The following is a 20,187-nucleotide window of genomic DNA, read 5'->3' as shown; positions in this document are numbered from 1 at the left end:
TTTAATCAAAATGATACTCAGCAAATCTTGCTGCAAACCCATCATCAGACAGTGGCTTAAGATATCTCATTATTGTGAGAGAGTCATAGTTAATGGGCCTGTTTGGCTACACACTGATATGTTACTTAATTCGCTTATAAACCGGTAAATAATTATTGACGAGTGTTTGTTGATCCAGTTTATAAGTTAAATTTATAATTTATAAGCTGATAAGTTGAATATTAGCAATGACATATTTTTTCTTAATTTATTTTGATTTTTCGTTTTTTATTAACTTTTGTTTTAAAATTTGTTTTAAAATTTGTTTTAAAATTTATGTTTTTACATGTATTTCTAATTTAAAATTTACGAATTAAGATAATTATATTTAAAATTTATTTATTTTAGCTCAATTGAGTTAAAAAAAATCTGACATTTAACCAAACACTTATTTAACTTATAAGTATCTGTGTATTTTTCAAGTCCTTTATTCATTTGAAGTCGTAAACAATTTATTTTAAAATTTCCCAAACGAGTTCAATATGTACTAGTATTTTTTTTCCCGCACAATTTTATATTTAAATAATATAAGTAATTAGTAATAATAAAATTTACTAAAGTTGAAGTAGTATCAAGTGGTGTAACATTTACTATAGCTATTATTTTGCTTGCTTATATAAATATGTAATGAATTTTTTTCTTAAAATGGTAAATTTGAGAAAAAAATACTAAGAAAAACATATATCAAAATAGTTCATCCTAAAAAATGTAATTAATATAAAATGAACGTATCATTACGAAAATGCGAAGAGTGCTTACTAAAGTTTAAAATCAAACTATAAGAGACATGATTGACAAACTTTCATAACTTAATCATGTTGAACGTTGATGTCATAGGACGAATTTATATATTTATTAGTTCTTTGTTGAGAACACTTTATTGGCTATCTATAATAAACGAAATAAATTATAATTTATAGTTTAATTAACTTTTCATTTTGTTTATCGCCATCAGCGAGATTTTCATACTCAAATGATCAGAAACGTTAGACTCAAAATATTAAAAAAAATACACTACTCAAGTTCCAAAATTCGAACATGCCAGTAATAAATATTTACATTTATTTTATTATATATATATTGAAGTTATTTGTTGTGCAAGACATGACATATCTGTACTATAACAATACTAAGTCAAATTGACAGTTTTAAATAAGTTGTATGATAATTTAAATTTACATCTTGTATATATCATTTAATTCTGTAAAAGTGTAATTAAATTAGACTGGAGTATTTTCATGTAAACAGTCTCAAACCAAAAAATAAACTCTAGAAGAATATCATGAAGATCATGCTTCAAGGGAAGTGTGAAAAAACTTGAAGTTGAATAAATTCTGTTTTGTGAAAAACATTATGAGTCAAGAAGTCTACAAGTCACAGATTAACGGTTATAGATTAACAGTTATAGAAAAGTAATTCGAGAACTTCAGGATGACTTATCGAGAAGTCAAGAAAAACTACTAGAGAACTTAGAGATATCGACAAGCCAAATTGAAGACATAAAGATTGGAAATATCGACAAATCAAAATATCACTAAGATCTCTGAGATATCGATAAGTCTATTTGTCACTAGAGAACTCAGAGATATCGTTAAGTCAAAGTGAAGACATGAAGATGAGAGATCTTGACACGCCAAATTCTCTTATAGAGAACTCAGAGATTTCGATAAGTCAAACAACTATAGATTAATTAGAGATCTCGATTCATTATACTTATCGAGATGTCGAGTTCTCTATATGACTAACTGGAGATCTCGATTTGAAACTCAAGTACAGAATGCAGGTCAGTTTAATATCCAAGATTATCAATCAACAAACAAATCAATCACTTATTTGAAAAGTTTACAAAAGCAGCTTGAAGAGTACAAGATCAAAGGCCAAGATTAACTGGCAAAGTAAAATCACAGGCATGCACGATTTGCAAAGATACACTGAGTCATAAATATAAAGATTTAGTTATCCAAGAGTAGGGTTTAGTACATGATATTGCATGCTATCAATATTTACTATTCTATAAAGTAAACAGTGGATGCTTTGTTTGAAGTGTAACAAATACATCTGAAATTTCTTGTAACTCTAAAGAGAGGAGCTGAGTTCTTAACATATTAAGAACCCATAAATTTATAGCAAACACTAGCTGAATTTTAATATAAAATTAAGTGAGTTTTGAAAGATAATTGTGTTCATGTGCATGTTTTAATTATTCTGTTAAAATAAATTATCTCTACAATATAAATTACTTTGTTCACCATTCTTAAAAGTTTAAAAAATCCTTAAAATTATTTAAAACACATTCACCCCGCCTGTGTTGTATTCATTACCCAACAGTAATATATATATATATATATATATATATATATATATAAATTATTTAATCTGAATCCCATCAACAACAATCATTTATGCTATTATTTATAAGTTAAATTAATGGTAAAATCTCAACAACCATATAATTTTAATAAAACTATATATGTGATCAATGAAATAACATAAATTTTAATAGAACCATGCATCACACTTTTCCATAACGTATTAACTTAAAATTTAGCTAAAATTTTTAAAGATGATATGAAATTAAATATCAATGAATTAATATTAGTTACTCACTTACTAAAACTAAATTAAAGTTTTTTTTAACAATATTGACGGCTTGCCTTCTAACATATATAATAAAAAAATGAAAAGGTTATCATGTATTATTTAATTACTAAACAAAATCAATATACGTATAAAATAAATATTTGATATTATTTACAAAACCCAAAGGTTAAGTTTTATAATTTTGAGACATATATTGTTATGTATCAACAAATATAGCTTTTGTTTAATTAAATTATTTGAAAGTTACAAAGTTAAAAATCAACAAACTGTGTATGAGATTTTTGAAATTTACATATAATCCGATTTCATTGATTTTATTGTAATTTTATATTCTAAATGGTATGAACCAATATTGGTGTTTTGATATTAACACGGGATCAAAGTAACATCAATCAATTTTTTTTAATTTGTTGCAGCTAATCATTCACGATCATAACTTAAAATTAAAACAATTAGTTGGCGTAACAATGGATTGGTCTCTGGATTGGTTTTCAGTGAAATGGTTTTTCCGGATCTAAAAAGTTTTTGACTAAAGATTTTTATTTAATAAATAATCGTAAAATTAATTTATTTTATGATAAAAGTACTTAATTTTTAACATATTTTATTTAAATGTTCAATGGAAAAAGGTCTCAACATCCTATCTGAAAAAAGTATCACTATTTGAGTAGGCAAACTATAGAGTATTATTATAATACTCTTCCATAATATGTTGATAGCGAAGACATCCTCTCTAAACTAATCATATAGATTCTCTGACTTTAATCTTATTATAGGACTCCAGAAATCATGTTTTTGTTGCACACAAAAAGAGGTCGACAATTGTTCATTTGAAGTTACTTCATGAAGAATCTCATTTTCTCTTACCAAATCAATATCTTCTTTATTAAATTACTCCTCCACTGCCTTCTGCCAAGACCCTGATAAATCAAAGTAAACTTCCAAAAGTGTGAAGAAGAAAAAGGGGCAATAAGTAAGATGTCATAGTGTGACAAAAAAAGATGGCGTTCATGATTATATCTAATGTGAGGGTATTTCAGTCCTTTTATAAATACTCTCACACTATTTCAGTCACATTAATATCACTGTAACTTTTTCAAAATGATTTCTCATTTCCAAGTATCAACACCTTTTAAAAAGGCCTTTATTTATGTGCTTGAAAACCACGGAGTTAAATAGACTTAGAGGATGCAAATAAGAGGCACAATTTTTTAATACAACAGACATAAGCACATTAAATATAAAAGAATGTCAGAATAAATACCATATTATAAATTATTAAAATCCATGTTCAACTAAAAAATATTTAGGAAAAAAGGGCGGTGGATTAGGAAAATAGGGCGGTGGATTAATAGTATAGATAACCAAAAGGACCCTTTGAAGATGCCCCACAACCAGATCCATATGTTTCTGCTACTCCCACACGCCCGCTAATCTATAACATTTGATGCCATAAACTCATGAGTAAATAATGATGACGGTGTTATAATATAATTGTCACCTGATCAATATTGTGAGCTTGTAATAGTAGGGCTATGAACTAGTACTTCAAATTGCATACATGCAATTAATGACTTGTTCCTTGCATTATCTATTAAAGCCATACAATTGTGAATGAAAAGAACACATCAGCAACAATCTCTCCTTTGCTTGCATTCTTTTTATCACCTCTCTGCCCCTTTTATTTAATCCAGCTATTGTTATAATATAATTAGTATTTTGCAACACACTTCGTGCCGAAACTGAGAAGGTAAACTTTTAATTTAAATTTACATATATATGAGTACACGTGGTTACACCCTCTACATATAATTTAAATATATATGGCCGGAGCACCGCCTACTATTTTACGGTACCATTTAATTTTGGGTAATACTGAAGTATAGCGGGAACCTCAATTTATAATTTGCATAACTATCGAATAATAACTTTTTGCCCCTAACTAACTTATGCAAGATTATCCACTTTAATTTATTATTGGTCGGAGATAACCTGCATACGCAGACGTCCGTATGGCGAGTGAAAATCCATTTGTCATTTTATATATAGATCTGTTTATATTATCAATGATAATAATGATATATACATTGATTATTGCGTACTTGTTAACACACCTGATTAACTAGGATTTTATGTAATATTTACATTAATGAATTAAAATTTAATAATTTTTGTGTTAATTCAGATTTAATATGACAAATATTACAAGTTTGTCGTTCGTTGCCTTGGACATTTCTGGCGATAATTATTTATCATTGGTACAAGATGTAAAGTTGCATTTAGGTTCAAAGAAATTAAGCGATACAATAAAGGCAGAAAATAAATCTACGGCTGAAGAAAACTTTACCTCTATAATTTTTCTCCGACACCACATGCATGAAGATTTAAAATCTGAGTACTTGGAAGTCGAGGATCCCTTTATTTTATGGGAAAATCTAAAGGATAGGTTCGATAACCATAAACTAGTTTATCTACCTGCAGCTGAAAATGATTGGGCTAATTTAAGACTTCAGGATTTTAAGAGTGTCCGAGCATATAGCTCTGCTTTGTTCAAAATAAGTTCTAGGCTTATTATGTGTGGTGAGAAAGTTACGGAAAAAGGAAAAAATCGATAAAACACTATCAACTTTTCACCCCAACAATATCAACTTAGCAGAGATGTACAGGGAGCGCAAATTTACTAAGTTCGGGGATCTTCTATCAACTCTCTTCGTTGCAGAACAGAATCATGAATTGGTGATTAAGAATCATCAATCCCGTCCAACAGGATCTGCCCCATTACCTGAAGTAAATAACATGTCATTCCAGCAGAATGTACGTGGAAAAGGGTATAGAGGTGGACGGGGCCAAGGGCGGTACCGTAGACGAGGTCGGAGCCAAGGGCATTTTCGTCCATATAACAACTCTGGTCACCAGAAGTGGCAATCTGAATCACAGAGTAAAAGAAAGGCACCGCGAGGAGGAAAAACTGAAAATGTTTGCTATAGGTGCGACATGGATGGGCACTGGACACGTAATTGTCATACCCCAGATCATCTTGTTAAGCTATACCAATCTTCTCAAAAATCAAAAGAGAAAATGGTAGAAACAAATTTCGCCAACAATAATATAGATGATTTTCCGAGAATCACAACTGGAGGAATAAGCATTAATGGTCCGAATGAACCTAGCGAAACTCCCATATGGGAGGCTGAAGATTAGTTTCATATAATTACTATAGTAGTATGTATGTGTGCTTTATTTTGTTTGAACTATGTAGTGTGTTATGTTCTTATCAAATAAATTATGTTTCTTAATTATATACAGAATGGATTCTGAAGATATATGCATTGCTGATTGTGGTACAACTCATATGATTCTACAGAACCGAAAATATTTTACCCAAATAACCAAAACTGAAGCTCAAGTCGGAACGATTTCCGGCATATCTAATATAATCGAAGGTTTTGGAAAAGCTAGTTTCTTCCTACCTAATGATACCAACATACACATTCCAAATGCATTATATTCTAGTAAGTCTACTAGAAATCTTCTTAGTTTTAAAGATATTCGACTCAATAATTTTCACATCGAAACTACCTCTGAGGCTAATAGAGAATATCTTCTTATTACTTCTGCTAATCCTACCAACAAGAAAATTTTAGAAAAGTTTCACTCACTTTCCTCAGGATTATATATGATGAAAATTAGAACTATTGAGTCACACAATGTCATTGCTTCCAAACTCATAGATCCAAAATCTTTTACACTTTGGCATGAAAGATTAGGTCATCCTGGCATCTCTATGATGCGTCGTATTATAGAGAATTCTAATGGTCATTCTCTTAAAGATTTTAAAGTTCTTTCCAACAATGACCTTCCATGTTAAGCATATTCATTAGGAAAATTGATTACTCGACCATCTCCTGTTAAAGTTCGGCTTGAAAGTCCAACTTTTCTAGAAAGAATCCAAGGCGACATATGTGGACCTATACACCCATCATCTGGCCCACACTACACAATATAATGCATATAGCAACATCAAATATTATTGCCTAAAGTGCTATTTATGTTGCAGTAGAATTTATGGCAACAAATAAGCAAAAATTTGGTGTTGCATCCGGTGGTGATGCAATAGAGGTCCTATAGCAACATTTTAAGTCATGTATTATAACAACAAAATATTATTGCAATAAATCATATTTAGCAACAAAATGTATTTTATAGCAACGCGGTTAAATCATTGCAATAGCTGTTTTTGTCAGCTAAATAACCACCTTATAGCAACATTAATTGGTCTAATTGCAATGAAATTTAAGGTCAAATTTGACAAATATTGCAATATTTTATAGCTGATGTAATTGCAAATGGCAATATATTTAGATACAATTGCAACAATATTCTTTAAAAAAATAGTAGGATCTTATTGAAAATAGAGCAAGCCAAGCATTTATATTATGCTACAAAACTAAACATCAATGTCATTCAAAGGTACCAAGGTACCATGACGAATTCACAAGCAGCTCTCAGGCTGTCCCAGCATCATTATTATACAAATTATTCATAATTTAAATCTAAGAATAAATGAAAATAACTAGCTAAACCAAATTCGCGAAAAAATTTAATCGCATACACAAAGAACTAAACAAAATTCCCGACTGAATTTAAACAAAACTAATCTATCCAGCTAGCAAATTACGGATAACATAAACTAAAGTAAATATAATATGCCCCTTGCAGCTTTATTTCTTTATTTCCATGTGCATCACAATCATCATAGTTCACTTCTTCTCCATCCTTCGGATCATCTTCATTCACTTTACACATATAGCAGTACCTGCCATATAGGCTTAATCATGAGTGATATATATATCAATCCAAACACATCAAATATAGGGATAATGATAATTCCAATTTGATAAACATATTATATAATGATAATCATGAGTGATATACATTAATTCCAATTGTGAACTGTGACTTGTATATATATATACAAGTACCCTTCCCGCCCTTCCAATTTTTCCAATACTAGTACCAGAGTTCACTCTCATTCCTCCTCTTACAGTAGCAGAGTTTCTGCTGGTTTTGCAAGAAAAAGCTATTCCACTCGAAAGAGATCCAGCTGGACTGAATCTACTAATGTCGTCAAAGAACAACAAGACTTCATATTTTGTGATTATCAACGTTGCAAGTGTTTGATTGCTATTTTTACTTTAGCTACTGTGTTCGCGCTGTTTTGTTTCATCATTTGGGGGGCTAGTAGGCCTTATCATGAGATTATCTCATATATTAAAGAGGTATCATGAGATTATGTTTGCTCTCTTGAATTAACAACTAAGATTATCTCAAAATCTACTTAATGATGTATAATAAAATATAGTGCAGTAAATAGGAATCGAAGTGCAGTAAACAACCCTTTTCATACTCTGTAGCAAAGCAGAACAACCAACAGCCGCATTTTTTCCATCCATCATATCTCTTTTTGAATATCGCTGGGCTCTTTTTGAATCTAGCTGCGCAACTGTCTTCTGATATTTAGTCAGGGGAGGCTGTAAAGGAAGTAATCCTCCTGCAGTTGCCAGTGATTTAACACACAACGAAAGCAATTGAAGCTTACATATTACCTTGTTTCACTCAGATAAGAATTAGTTCCTTCATCTGAATCTATTAAAAAATACAGAAAAAACATATTTAATCAGATAAACATGGGATAACCATGTATCAAATAACTAGAAATACTTTCTAATATGCATATTAGATCATCAGACAACCATTCTAACATGGGATGTTAGATGAGGTATTAACCATTCATTGTAGACTTGTAATGGAATTCGTCAACTGATGAATAAACCAGCCCTTCATCCACCAGAACTTCAACTGCTTTCCTGATGCATCCGGAGTAAATTATTCAAAAAACATATTTACTATACAAATGTGCAAGTGCATACCCTGTGTGTGTGCATGTTTGTGTGTATGTGCAAGCATGCCCCGATAAATCAAATGGTAAGAGAGAATACACGACTGCTTCCCGTGGAATACGCAAACTTCTTGCAATTACATCCTGATGAACCCCAGTTTATGGTGCTCTGATCTTTTACATATCACATAGTCAGATTAATAGTTGATAATCAAAGAAAAATTCAATTTTTTATATATTGCTTGCAAGTTGTGAATCTATTATGTACTAGTGAATACTGACTGATTACCACATATAATCTAATACCACAATCTGATAATGGACATAAGGCAAAGTTTATAAACAAAAAACCAACAATACTATGGTGCCATGAGAAGGCATCTTTTAGACACATGAGAAACACATTGTCAACCGGAAACCTAATAATATATCTACTAGACATTTCATTATGGTGACTTTTAGCTACAAAACCTAATTGATTAATTTGCATGATTACACTTCAAATTTGTGTACTATACATAACAAGGAAAGACACAGGCTAAACTGAAAAAGAAAAATATTCTAACACGACAAAAATAAATAAAGAATACAATGATATTACTCTAACTCGTCAATTTTGATCTCATATTATTTTCTGGTTGAAAGATTTTTTACACCAACCATACCTTTTTGTCATTCATCAACCCCTACGAATATAAGCTTCGCCGCGTTTACCCATTTTGCTCCTTTAAACACCCTAATTTTTTTTAAAAGCATTAAAAGGGGCACTCCTGGAGAGATATACAAATGAAAGAAACTTTATAAATTAGGCAAGTAAACAGACCATTTCAGTGGCATGTTTTCCAAGACCAAATCAACACTTTATCCGCTTCCCTTTCTCCTTTCTCCTAAGACCACGATCTAACGAGCAAACAATATTCTCCACACAGGGACTAAGTTCTGGTAATATCCCTTTCTCCCTGAGCAACTAAACATTACACCAAAGATAACCTTATTAATTCTTGGATTGAAATATACAATTACTATACGGAATTGAAATTCAAAAGTAAGGATACTGTGACACAAAACATTAAAACAATGGAAACAAAGGTAAAAAAGGTCGTAAAACAGGGTTGAGGGTTCAAGGTAAAGTTGCCTCAACAAAGTCCTTGATTCTCTCTAAAATTATAAAGTCTAAAATCTTAAGAACTCCAATATAAATTCAATTATCTTATAAACTAAATCTCGATTAAATAATCAATAATCTCATAAAATTCCGAATTACATAGAAATCCCAAATTTAAGAAACTGGGTACAAAGAAAACATAGAGCATACAAAAAAATAGAACAAAGATCAAATTCATAATGAAATTAAACACAAATAACTAATTTAAGGACATGAAATAACATTTGAACATATACAAAGAAACTAATTAAGATTTCGAAATAGTTATTTGAACAAAGAAGAATATGTATACTCAATTAAATAAGAATATGAACAATCAATTTAGGGTAAAGGGGAAAACGGATCTGGGGTCGATTTTTTACCTTTTTGCTGCTCAATTCTTCTTCTCAAACTCAATATTAGATTTTGATTTTTCTCTTACTCTTTCTCTTTCGTGTCTGTCATGTCCTGAGTATGGGTGTATGGTAGTGTATGCGATAGTATATGGGTGTGTGTTTTGTTTTTTTGGGTAGCCCGGTAAAAGTTTAGCTCAAATAAATTAGAAGCCCGCCAATATTTTGGGCCTAAAATTTGGATATACTGCAACGTCTTAAAAAAATTATTGCAATAGAGTGCTACTTTTCAACTCCCTCCATTTTTTGTGCTCCATTCGCAACGCTTTTAAAAGTCCTTACAATATATGTAATTTATTCTCTCATTTGCAACATTTTTTGACAAGTTATTAAAAATATGGTTGCCATAACCAATCTATGGTGTAGTGCCATTTAGGTACTTCATGATATTAATTGATGCCTCAACAAGATGGTCTCATGTTTGTCTTCTCTCAAATCGTAATGATGCTTTTGCAAAATTACTTGCCCAAATAATCAAATTACGAGCTCAATTCCCAGATCATTGCATTAAGTCAATTCGTCTAGATAATGCTGGTGAATTCACATCTGCAACCTTTGTCGACTATTGCATGTCTGTAGGAATATCAGTTGAACACCCAGTTCCTCATGTACATACACAAAATGGGTTAGCCGAGTCCTTTATCAAAAGACTCCAACTTATTACAAGACTGCTATTATTGAAAGCAAAATTACCTACATCTATTTGGGGTCACGCAATACTTCATGCTGCTAATATTATTAGGATTAGACCAACTTCCTACAACCAATATTCTCCGCTACAACTGGTACTTGGTCAAGTTCCTAATATTTCTCACTTTAAAATTTTCGGAAGTGCTGTATATGTACCGATTGCTCCACCACAAAGATCGAAGATGGGAGCTCAAAGAAGAGTAGGTATCTACGTTGGTTTTGATTCCACATCTATAATTAGATATCTGGAACCTCTAATCGGAGATTTATTTACCGCAAGATATGCAGATTGTCATTTTGACGAGTCTATGTTTCCTCCCTTAGGGGGAGATAAACATTCAAATAAAGTTAATCCAGACCTAACATGGAATGCATCATGATTATATTTTCTAGATCCACGTACCGGTCAATGCGAACTTTAAGTTAAAAGAATTATCCATATGCAAAATATCGCAAACCAAATGCCTGACGCATTTAATGATTCTAGAAATATAACTAAATCTCATATACCTGCAGTAAATACTCCAGCTAGAACATATATACCAATTCAAAAATCAGATACAAAAGAATTGGTTACAGAATCAAAGCCACGCCTGAAGCGTGGTAGACCGGTCGGTGCAAAAGATGTTGCACCACGAAAAAGAAAAATAAAGAAAATTTCCCCTGAAGTGGCACATGCTCCAGAAGAAGCAAATACCCCTGAAGTGGTATTATCTCCTGAAGAGATTTCAGTCCCTGAAGATACGGGATTAAACAATCATGAAATTTCAATAAATTATGTGCATGATATGAAATTATGGGGTCTAAGTAAAGCCATAATCGATGATGTATTTGTGTATTCCGCAGCATTGGATGTCGACATAAATTCTGATCCTAAACCACATAGTGTGGATGAATGCCGTCGAAGAAAAGACTGGCCAAAATGGAAATACGCAATCCAAATAGAATTAAATTCATTGCGTAAAAGAGAAGTATTTGGACCAGTTGTCCAAACACCAATTGGTGTGAACCCTGTCGGGAATAAATGGGTATTCATAAGAAAACGGAATGAAAATAATGAAATTATGAGATATAAAGGCCTACTTGTAGCACAAGGGTTTTCTCAAAGGCCTGACATTGATTATCAAGAGACATACTCGCCAGTGATGGATGAAATTACTTTTCGTTTCATATTAGGTATGGCATCTAAAGAAAAATTGGAAACACTTCTTATGAACGTCGTTACTGCATACCTGTATGGTTCACTTGATAGTGAAATTTTTATGAAAATCCTAGAAGGGTTAAAAATGGATGAGTTCAAGAAACCTCGTCATATATATACTCCATCAAACTTAAACGATCATTGTATAGACTGAAACAATCTGGTCGTATGTGGTATAACAGACTTAGTCGTTATTTACAAAAGAATGGGTATATTAGTAATCAAATTTCGCCATGTGTTTTTATAAAAAAATCACAATCTGGTTTTGTGATTATTGCTGTATATGTGGATGGTTTAAACCTTGTAGGAACAGCTACAGAGGTTGATGAAACTACCATATATCTAAAGACAGAGTTTGAAATGAAAGATCTTGGAAGGACAAAATATTGCCTTGGTATACAAGTTGAGCACTTATTGTGCATATGTTATGTACTTGATGATGACATAAACAAAACACCTAAGTAGATTTTACTTAGTGAAATAATGTAGCACTCGACGGATAAGAATTATAGTCCCGACGGATAACTCATTACAGTCCCGACGGATGATGACTTATTATCCATCGAGTGAGTAGCTTATGTAATAATAAGTCTGTAGCACATTTCTGCATACACCTTTGTATAGAGTCTGTAGTAGCATATAAGTCATGTGGACTTTAACTAGATATGTAGAATAGGTTGATTAATTGTACATAGATGATGTCTTGTAATTCTGCATAAGTGAAATAAAGTCAAGTGCCTGATTGCTACCCAACGAATAAACTACAAAGCACCCGACGGATGATCAACAACCCGACGGATGATCAACAACCCGACGGATGATCAACAATCCGACGGATGATCATGAACCCAACGGATAAAGAATTCAAACATCAGTTGACAATGACAACTGGTCACATGCATCGGGATGTATGCAAATGGAATGAGGAAGCCTATTAACTGGGTAATAGAGAACAAAGTAACAAAGCATTAAAACTGATAGTTTTTATAATGATTCTATCTTTTGACTTTGTAATCTTGGTAATATATAAACCAAGATGTAGCAAATAGAAACTAAGATCCGAGATACAAAAAAAGTGAGAAACATTTGTAAGCAGAATTATTAGCATTTCTCTGTATTCTCAGTAGTTCAAATTTGTAAGCAGCTGTGAGCATTCTTGCACACAGAGTTCCCTCGATATAATATATATCTCTGGTGGAATTGTTTAAATCCACCAGAAAGTTTTTAAAGCCTCTTGTTTTTAACTACTTAGGTTTTGATTCACGTAAGTTTCTATTCCGCATTGTGCTAATCAAAACACTTATATTTATATTCGAGTTTGAACATTTTTATTTTTAGAAAAAGGTTCAAGAATTCCATTCAACCCCCCTTCTGTAATTCTTGCTATATTGTTAAGGGACTAACAATTGGTATCAGAGCGACCTCTTAATCTACAAGGAGTTTAAAGATCAAAACAATTCAGCAAGATGAACAAGAAGGATGTTGGAGTCAAGATTCCTTTTCTAGATAAAGATAATTACCATCATTGGAAGGTAAAGATGCATCTTCATATGCTTTCTCAAGATGAGGCCTATGTGGACTGCATAGAAAGAGGCCCTCATGTTCCAATGAGAGCTGCAACAGGAAACGAGCCATCAGTTCCCAAGCCAAGGCATGAATGGTCTGCTCCTGACATTGAACAAGTCAGGAAGGATAAAAAGGCCATGAATATTCTATTTAATGGAGTTGATGCAGACATGTTTGACAACATTATCAACTACAAAACTGCCAAGGAAGTCTGGGATACTATACAGATAATCTGTGATGGCACTGAGCAAGCTAGAGAAAATAAGATGCCGCTCTTGATTCAACAATATGAGCATTTTCACAATGAGGAAAGTGAGTCTCTAACTGACATTTTTAGTAGGTTTCAAAAACTACTAAATGCTCTTAAGTTGCATGGAAGAGTCTATCAGACTAAAGACTCTAATCTGAAATTCCTTAGATCTCTTCCAAAGGAATGGAAACCAATGACAGTCTCATTAAGAAACTCACAAGATTATTAGGAGTTTACTTTGGAGAGACTGTATGGCATCCTGACAACCTATGAGCTTGAAATAGAGCAGGATGAAAGGATGAAGAGAGGAAAGAAGAAAGGAGGATCCATTGCACTAGTTGCTGATTTGGAAAAGGAGAAGGAAGTGAAGATGGAAGCTGTTGAATCAACTTCTAAGGTCTGTGAGAACAAGGGCAAGGGGCTTGTAGTAGAAAGTGAAGATTCATTGAGCCAAGATGACATGGAGGACATTGATGAGCACCTAACATTTCTTTCCAGGAGATTTGCCAAGCTCAAGTTCAAGAAGAACTTTGGAGCAGCCAAGCCAAATAGAAACATGGTGGATAAGTCAAAATTCAAATGTTTCAAATGTGGCTTGGCAGGGCATTTTGCCAATGAGTGTAGAAAGTCAGATTCCAGTAAGAAAAAGTTTGAGTCTGTGGATTATAAACAAAAATACTTTGATCTACTCAAACAAAAGGAAAGGGCTTTTATTATACAAGAAAATGACTGGGCAGCAGATGGTCTGGATGAAGATGAAGATGTCAGCTATGTCAATCTAGCCCTAATGGCCAAGTCTGATGAGACAGAGACAAGTTCCTCAAGCAATCAGGTAATTACTACAAACCTTGCACATTTATCTAAAGCTGAGTGTAATGATGCCATAAATGACATGTCTACAGAATTATATCATTTGCGTGTTACACTTAAGTCTCTTACTAAAGAAAATGCTAAAATCAAAGAAAACAATTTATTTTTAAGTGAGAGGAATAATGTGCTTGAGTCTCAGTTTATTGATTTTGAGAAATTAAGAATTGAGTGTAAGATTGTCAAGGAGGAATTAACTGAGTTCTTGAAAAAGGAAGAGATTTTAAAGAAGCAACTCGAGCGTGAACAAGAGGTGATTAAAGCATGGAAAACATCCAGGGATGTCCATGCTCAAATCACCAAAGTTCAAGGAATTGAGTCTTTCTGTGATGAAGCCTGGAAAAAGAACAAAGAGAAACTAGAACCTAATTTGGTAGATGGTCTGCTAACAGATGTAGACTCGACGGATGATGAGGACTATCCGTTGGATAACAAAAAGTGTTATCCGTCGAATGATGAAAATCCTCATCCGTCGGCTGTGAGCAAACCCATTAGCAAAGCCAAACTAATCAAGCTGAATGAGAAGTATGGGTCTGTTTCCAAGAACTTTGTTTCAGGAGAGTCAAGTCAAGTTAAGAAAGGGAAAAAGGCTAATGTTGGTCACATGACTATCAAACAGTTAAGTGACAGACTTGAGAAAATTGAGGTAAAAATAGAGACTAAAAGGAAAAACAATAGGAATGGTAAAGTAGGGATTAAAAAACACAATAACTACACACCTGATAAATATGCTCCTAGAAAAATCTGTGTCAAGTGTGGTAGTATAAATCATTTGTCTGTTAATTGTAAATCTGCCATGCCTACTCCCATGTCTGTTCAGTCTCAATTTCCTAACATGAATACCATGCCTCCCATGTCTGTTAATGCTATGCTTACACAGAACATGAATGCACAGTTTGATAATATGCCATTTGCACCTAATCCTTATTATGCTGCATACAGTATGCCACAAATGCCATTTAGCATGCCTTACTGGAATAACATGTTTACACCAAGCATGTCATTTCCTGTTAGTCATAATATGCATGATAATTCTGTTGCAATGAATGGTTTCAAAGGTCCAATCCAAATGACTAAGGATGAATCTGAAATTCCTAAGTCAAATGAGATAAGACCTAAGAAACAGAAAAAGAAAGCTAACAAGGCAGGACCCAAGGAAACTTGGGTACCAAAATCAACTTGATTTGATTTTGATGTGTGCAGGGAAACAGAAAGAATCTTTGGTACTTGGATAGTGGTTGTTCAAGACACATGACTGGTGATTCTACCCTGCTCACAGAGCTTAAGGAGAGAGCTGGCCCAAGTATTACTTTTGGAGATGACAACAAGGGTTATACTGTGGGATATGGCTTGATTTCAAAGGACAATGTCATCATTGAGGAGGTTGCCTTAGTGGATGGTCTCAAACACAATCTGTTGAGTATCAGCCAGCTTTGTGATAAAGGCAATTCAGTAACCTTCAACTCAGAAGCCTGTGTTGTGACTAATAAAAGAAGCAACAAAGTGGTTCTCACTGGTGTGAGAAAAGGAAATGTGTCCCTAGATGATTTCAACTCAACTAAAGTAGAATCTGTAACTTGTCTTCTCAGTAAAGCAAGTCAGGATGAAAGTTGGCTATGGCACAAGAAGCTATCCCATTTAAACTTCAAGACCATGAACGAGCTGGTAAAGAAAGAACTGGTAAGAGGCATTCCTCTAGTGGAGTTTTCAAAGGATGGACTGTGTGATGCCTGCCAAAAAGGGAAGTAGATCAAAGCATCATTCAGGAAGAAACTTGATTCAACAATTGAAGAGCCTTTGCAATTGCTCCACATGGATTTGTTTGGACCAGTCAATGTATTGTCCATCTCAAGGAAAAGATTTTGCCTAGTAATTGTAGATGATTTCTCAAATTTCTCTTGGACATATTTCCTTAAGTCTAAAGATGAGGCTAGTGAAATCATCATCAATCACATAAGGCAAGTCAACAATCACCCTGATTTCAAAGTTAGAAGAATCAGGAGTGACAATGGAATTGAGTTCAAGAATTCTGTCATGAGAGCATTTTGTGATGAAAATGGGATTCTGCATGAGTTTTCATCAGCAAGGACTCCACAACAGAATGGAGTAGTGGAAAGGAAGAACAGATCACTTATTGAAGCTGCAAGAACAATGCTTGAAAAATCTAAACTACCAACATATTTCTGGGCTGAAGCTGTAAATACTGCATGCTACACTCAGAACATTTCTCTGGTTAATCAAGCAAGATGCATGACTCCCTATCAATTGTTCAAGAACAAGAAGCCAACTCTAAACTTTCTTCATGTCTTTGGCTGCAAATGTTATATCCTGAGAAATCAAACTGATCAAAATGGGAAGTTTGATGCTAAAGCAGATGAAGGAATTTTTGTTGGATATGCTGTTGGTAAAGCATATAGAGTCTACAATCTAAGAACCAACATTGTTGTGGAATCTATACATGTTGTGTTTGATGATAAAAAGATTGAAGGACTGAAAGATGGAGATTACCATGAGAGCTTCAAATTCGACAATGTGGAGATGGTTAGTGATGACAGTGATGATGAAAGTGATCAAGAAACAGTGTCTAAGGATAATGCAGACAAATCTACTACCAATGAAGCACAAAACTCAACATCTGTTGAGTTACATAATGCTTCATCCTTCGGAAGGCAATCTGCGCTATCCGTCGGGAGACAACTTGCCCCATCCGTCGGTACTCAAAATTCACCATCCATCGGGTTATCAAAAGGAGCAGGAGGTCAAGACAGATCACCTATAGAAAGTTCCCCTTTCTCAAATCAAAGATCCACAAACTCAGGGGGAGTTTCTAGCAATCAAAACTCAATCACACATCAAGAGAACTATGAGGTCTCTTCATCTAGAGCTAATCTACCTCAACAAAGGAAATGGACAAAAGATCACCCCTTTGAGCTTATCATTGGAGATGTTTCTTCTAGAGTTCAAACAAGGAGAGCAACTCAGGAAGAATGTCTATACATCAGCTTTCTTTCCAAGGAAGAACCAAAGAAGGTAGAGGAAGCTTTGTTGGATCCTGATTGGATTTTAGCTATGCAGCAGGAGCTAAACCAATTTGAAAGGAATAATGTTTGGAAGCTGGTACCCAAGCCTAAAGGAAAGAATCCAATAGACACCAAGTGGGTATTCAGAAACAAGATGGATGAGAATGACATAGTAGTCAGGAATAAAGCTAGATTGGTTGCTAAGGGCTATTGTCAGCAAGAAAGAATTGATTTTGATGAAACATTTGCTCCTGTTGTAAGACTTGAAGCCATCAGAATTTTCCTAGCCTATGCAGCCCATGGCAATTTCAAGGTCTATCAAATAATGTCGAAAGTGCCTTTCTGAATGGAAATTTGGAGGAAGAAGTATATGTCAGTCAACCTCCTGATTTTGAAGATCCAAATTTTCCAGAGTATGTCTATTATCTTCTGAAAGCACTTTATGGACTGAAGCAAGCACCTAGAGCCTGGTATGACACTTTATTAAAGTTTCTTTTGGAAAATCACTTCACAAGAGGTACTATAGATAAAACTTTATTTTTCAGAAATGTTAATGGCTCTAGTATACTTGTTCAAATTTATGTAGATGCTATTATTTTTGGCTCTACAGATGAGAAACTTTGCAAAAAGTTTGCCAAATTGATGCAAAGTAAGTATGAAATGAGTATGATGGGAGAACTAACTTACTTTCTTGGTTTACAAGTTAAGCAAGTTAGTGATGGAATATTCATTAGTCAAACTAAATATATTTTTGATCTTTTAAAGAAGTTTGATCTAATGGATTGCACATCTGCAAAAACTCCCATGGCTACTGCAACTAAGATTGAATTAAACACTACTGAAAAGTCTATGTATATTTCAAGCTATAGGGGCATGGTTGGCTTACTTCTGTACTTAACAGCTAGTAGGCCAGATATAATGTTTGCTACATGTTTATGTGCTAGATTTCAGGCTGATCCTAGAGAATCTCACTTGATAGCTATTAAGAGAATTTTCAGATATCTCAAGGGAACACCAAACCTTGGCATTTGGTATCCTAGAGATTCTGGTTTTGATCTAACTGGTTATTCAGATGCAGATTATGCAGGTTGTAGAATTGATAGAAGGAGTACAACAGGAACCTGCCAATTTCTAGGAAACAAGCTTGTGTCCTGGTTCAGTAAAAAGCAAAATTCAGTTTCTACTTCTACAGCTGAAGCTGAATATATTGCTGCTGGCAGTTGCTGTGCACATATTTTATAGATGAAAAATCAATTGCTAGACTATGGTTTGCAAGTTGAGAGAATTCTTATTTTCTGTGATAACACAAGTGCAATTGCCATCACTGAAAATGCAGTGCAATATTCAAGGACAAAGCACATAGATATCAAGTACCATTTCATAAGGGAACATATAATGAATGGTACTGTGGAACTACATTTTATTCCAAGTGAGAAGCAACTTGCATATATCTTTACCAAGCCACTGGATGAATCCACCTTTTCAAGATTGGTAAGTGAGTTAGGTATGCTTAATTTCTCTTAGATCTATCTGAGGTATTTTACAAGTTGTTACGCAGCCAGAAATTTAATTGATTTTTCAGTCTTGGATGAAATTTTGGCTAAGTCAAAATCTACATCTCGACGGATGACCCTTATCCATCGAGTTTAGTCATCCGTCGATATACTATTTGCTAATGAAAATCAATTACTTTTCTGGAATCTTTTAAAAAAAAAACTCGACGGATAACAGTTTAACCTCATCCGTCGAATTATCTTAATCTCAGCCGTTAATTCCCTGTACATTATCCATCGAGTATACTTACAGTCTGTAAGCATTACACGACGGATAATGGGTGGAATTTTTACAGTTTATTTTTAAACGGCTATTTTAGACAATTTTCTATTGGTTAATTTACTTTACTTTATTATTTTTATCAGTTATTTTTGAGATAGTATAAAAGCTTATTTCATTGCAATTGTTTTCTTTTATCATTCTCAAATTCAACTGCTCTAATTTCATTCTCTCTCAAGCAATTACTCTCCTTCTCTTCAAGCTTTCATCCTCTAACAATGGCACTTGTAGTAAAGATTATGTCTCAAACTGGGTTTATTTATGAGAAGAACAACTTCACTGCATTGGTCAATAAGGGTATTCAGCAATCAGAGGACTACCACAAGATGATGGACTTTGTGAAGAATTGCAAGCTCAATTACGCCATGCTGGAATCACCCACAATCTTCTGTGAAGTTGTTGAAGAGATGTGGACCACTGCTATCTATAACTCTACTGACAAGACTATCACTCTAACCATGAAAGGTAAAGAATTCTGTATCAATAGTGATGTGATAAAAGCATGTTTCAAAATTCCTGATAACAATGTGACTTCACCACATAATGACACTGATATTATCAATATGCTTAATTCCATGCAGTATGCACTTCCTACTTCTAAACTGAGTGATATTAGGAGAATGGGTCTTAGGAAGGAGTGGAGTTTCATGTGTGATGTAGTTAC

The 20,187-nt window shown here is 33.5% G+C and overlaps 1 protein-coding gene across 1 annotated transcript; it reads left to right on the top strand.

Annotated features, from left to right (window-relative positions):
* Window positions 1-5,298: 5,298 nt before the first annotated feature.
* LOC141714789 (uncharacterized) lies at window positions 5,299-5,841 on the top strand. Its single transcript, XM_074518288.1, has one exon. The coding sequence runs from the start codon at window positions 5,299-5,301 to the stop codon at window positions 5,839-5,841; it is 543 nt and encodes a 180-aa protein (XP_074374389.1).
* The last annotated feature ends 14,346 nt before the right edge of the window (window positions 5,842-20,187 follow it).

This window comes from Apium graveolens, chromosome 3, assembly GCF_009905375.1.
Source record: "Apium graveolens cultivar Ventura chromosome 3, ASM990537v1, whole genome shotgun sequence".
NCBI lineage: Eukaryota > Viridiplantae > Streptophyta > Magnoliopsida > Apiales > Apiaceae > Apium > Apium graveolens.
The sequence above is the reverse complement of the archived record's forward strand: the minus strand, read 5'-3'. Positions and strand labels throughout refer to the sequence as shown.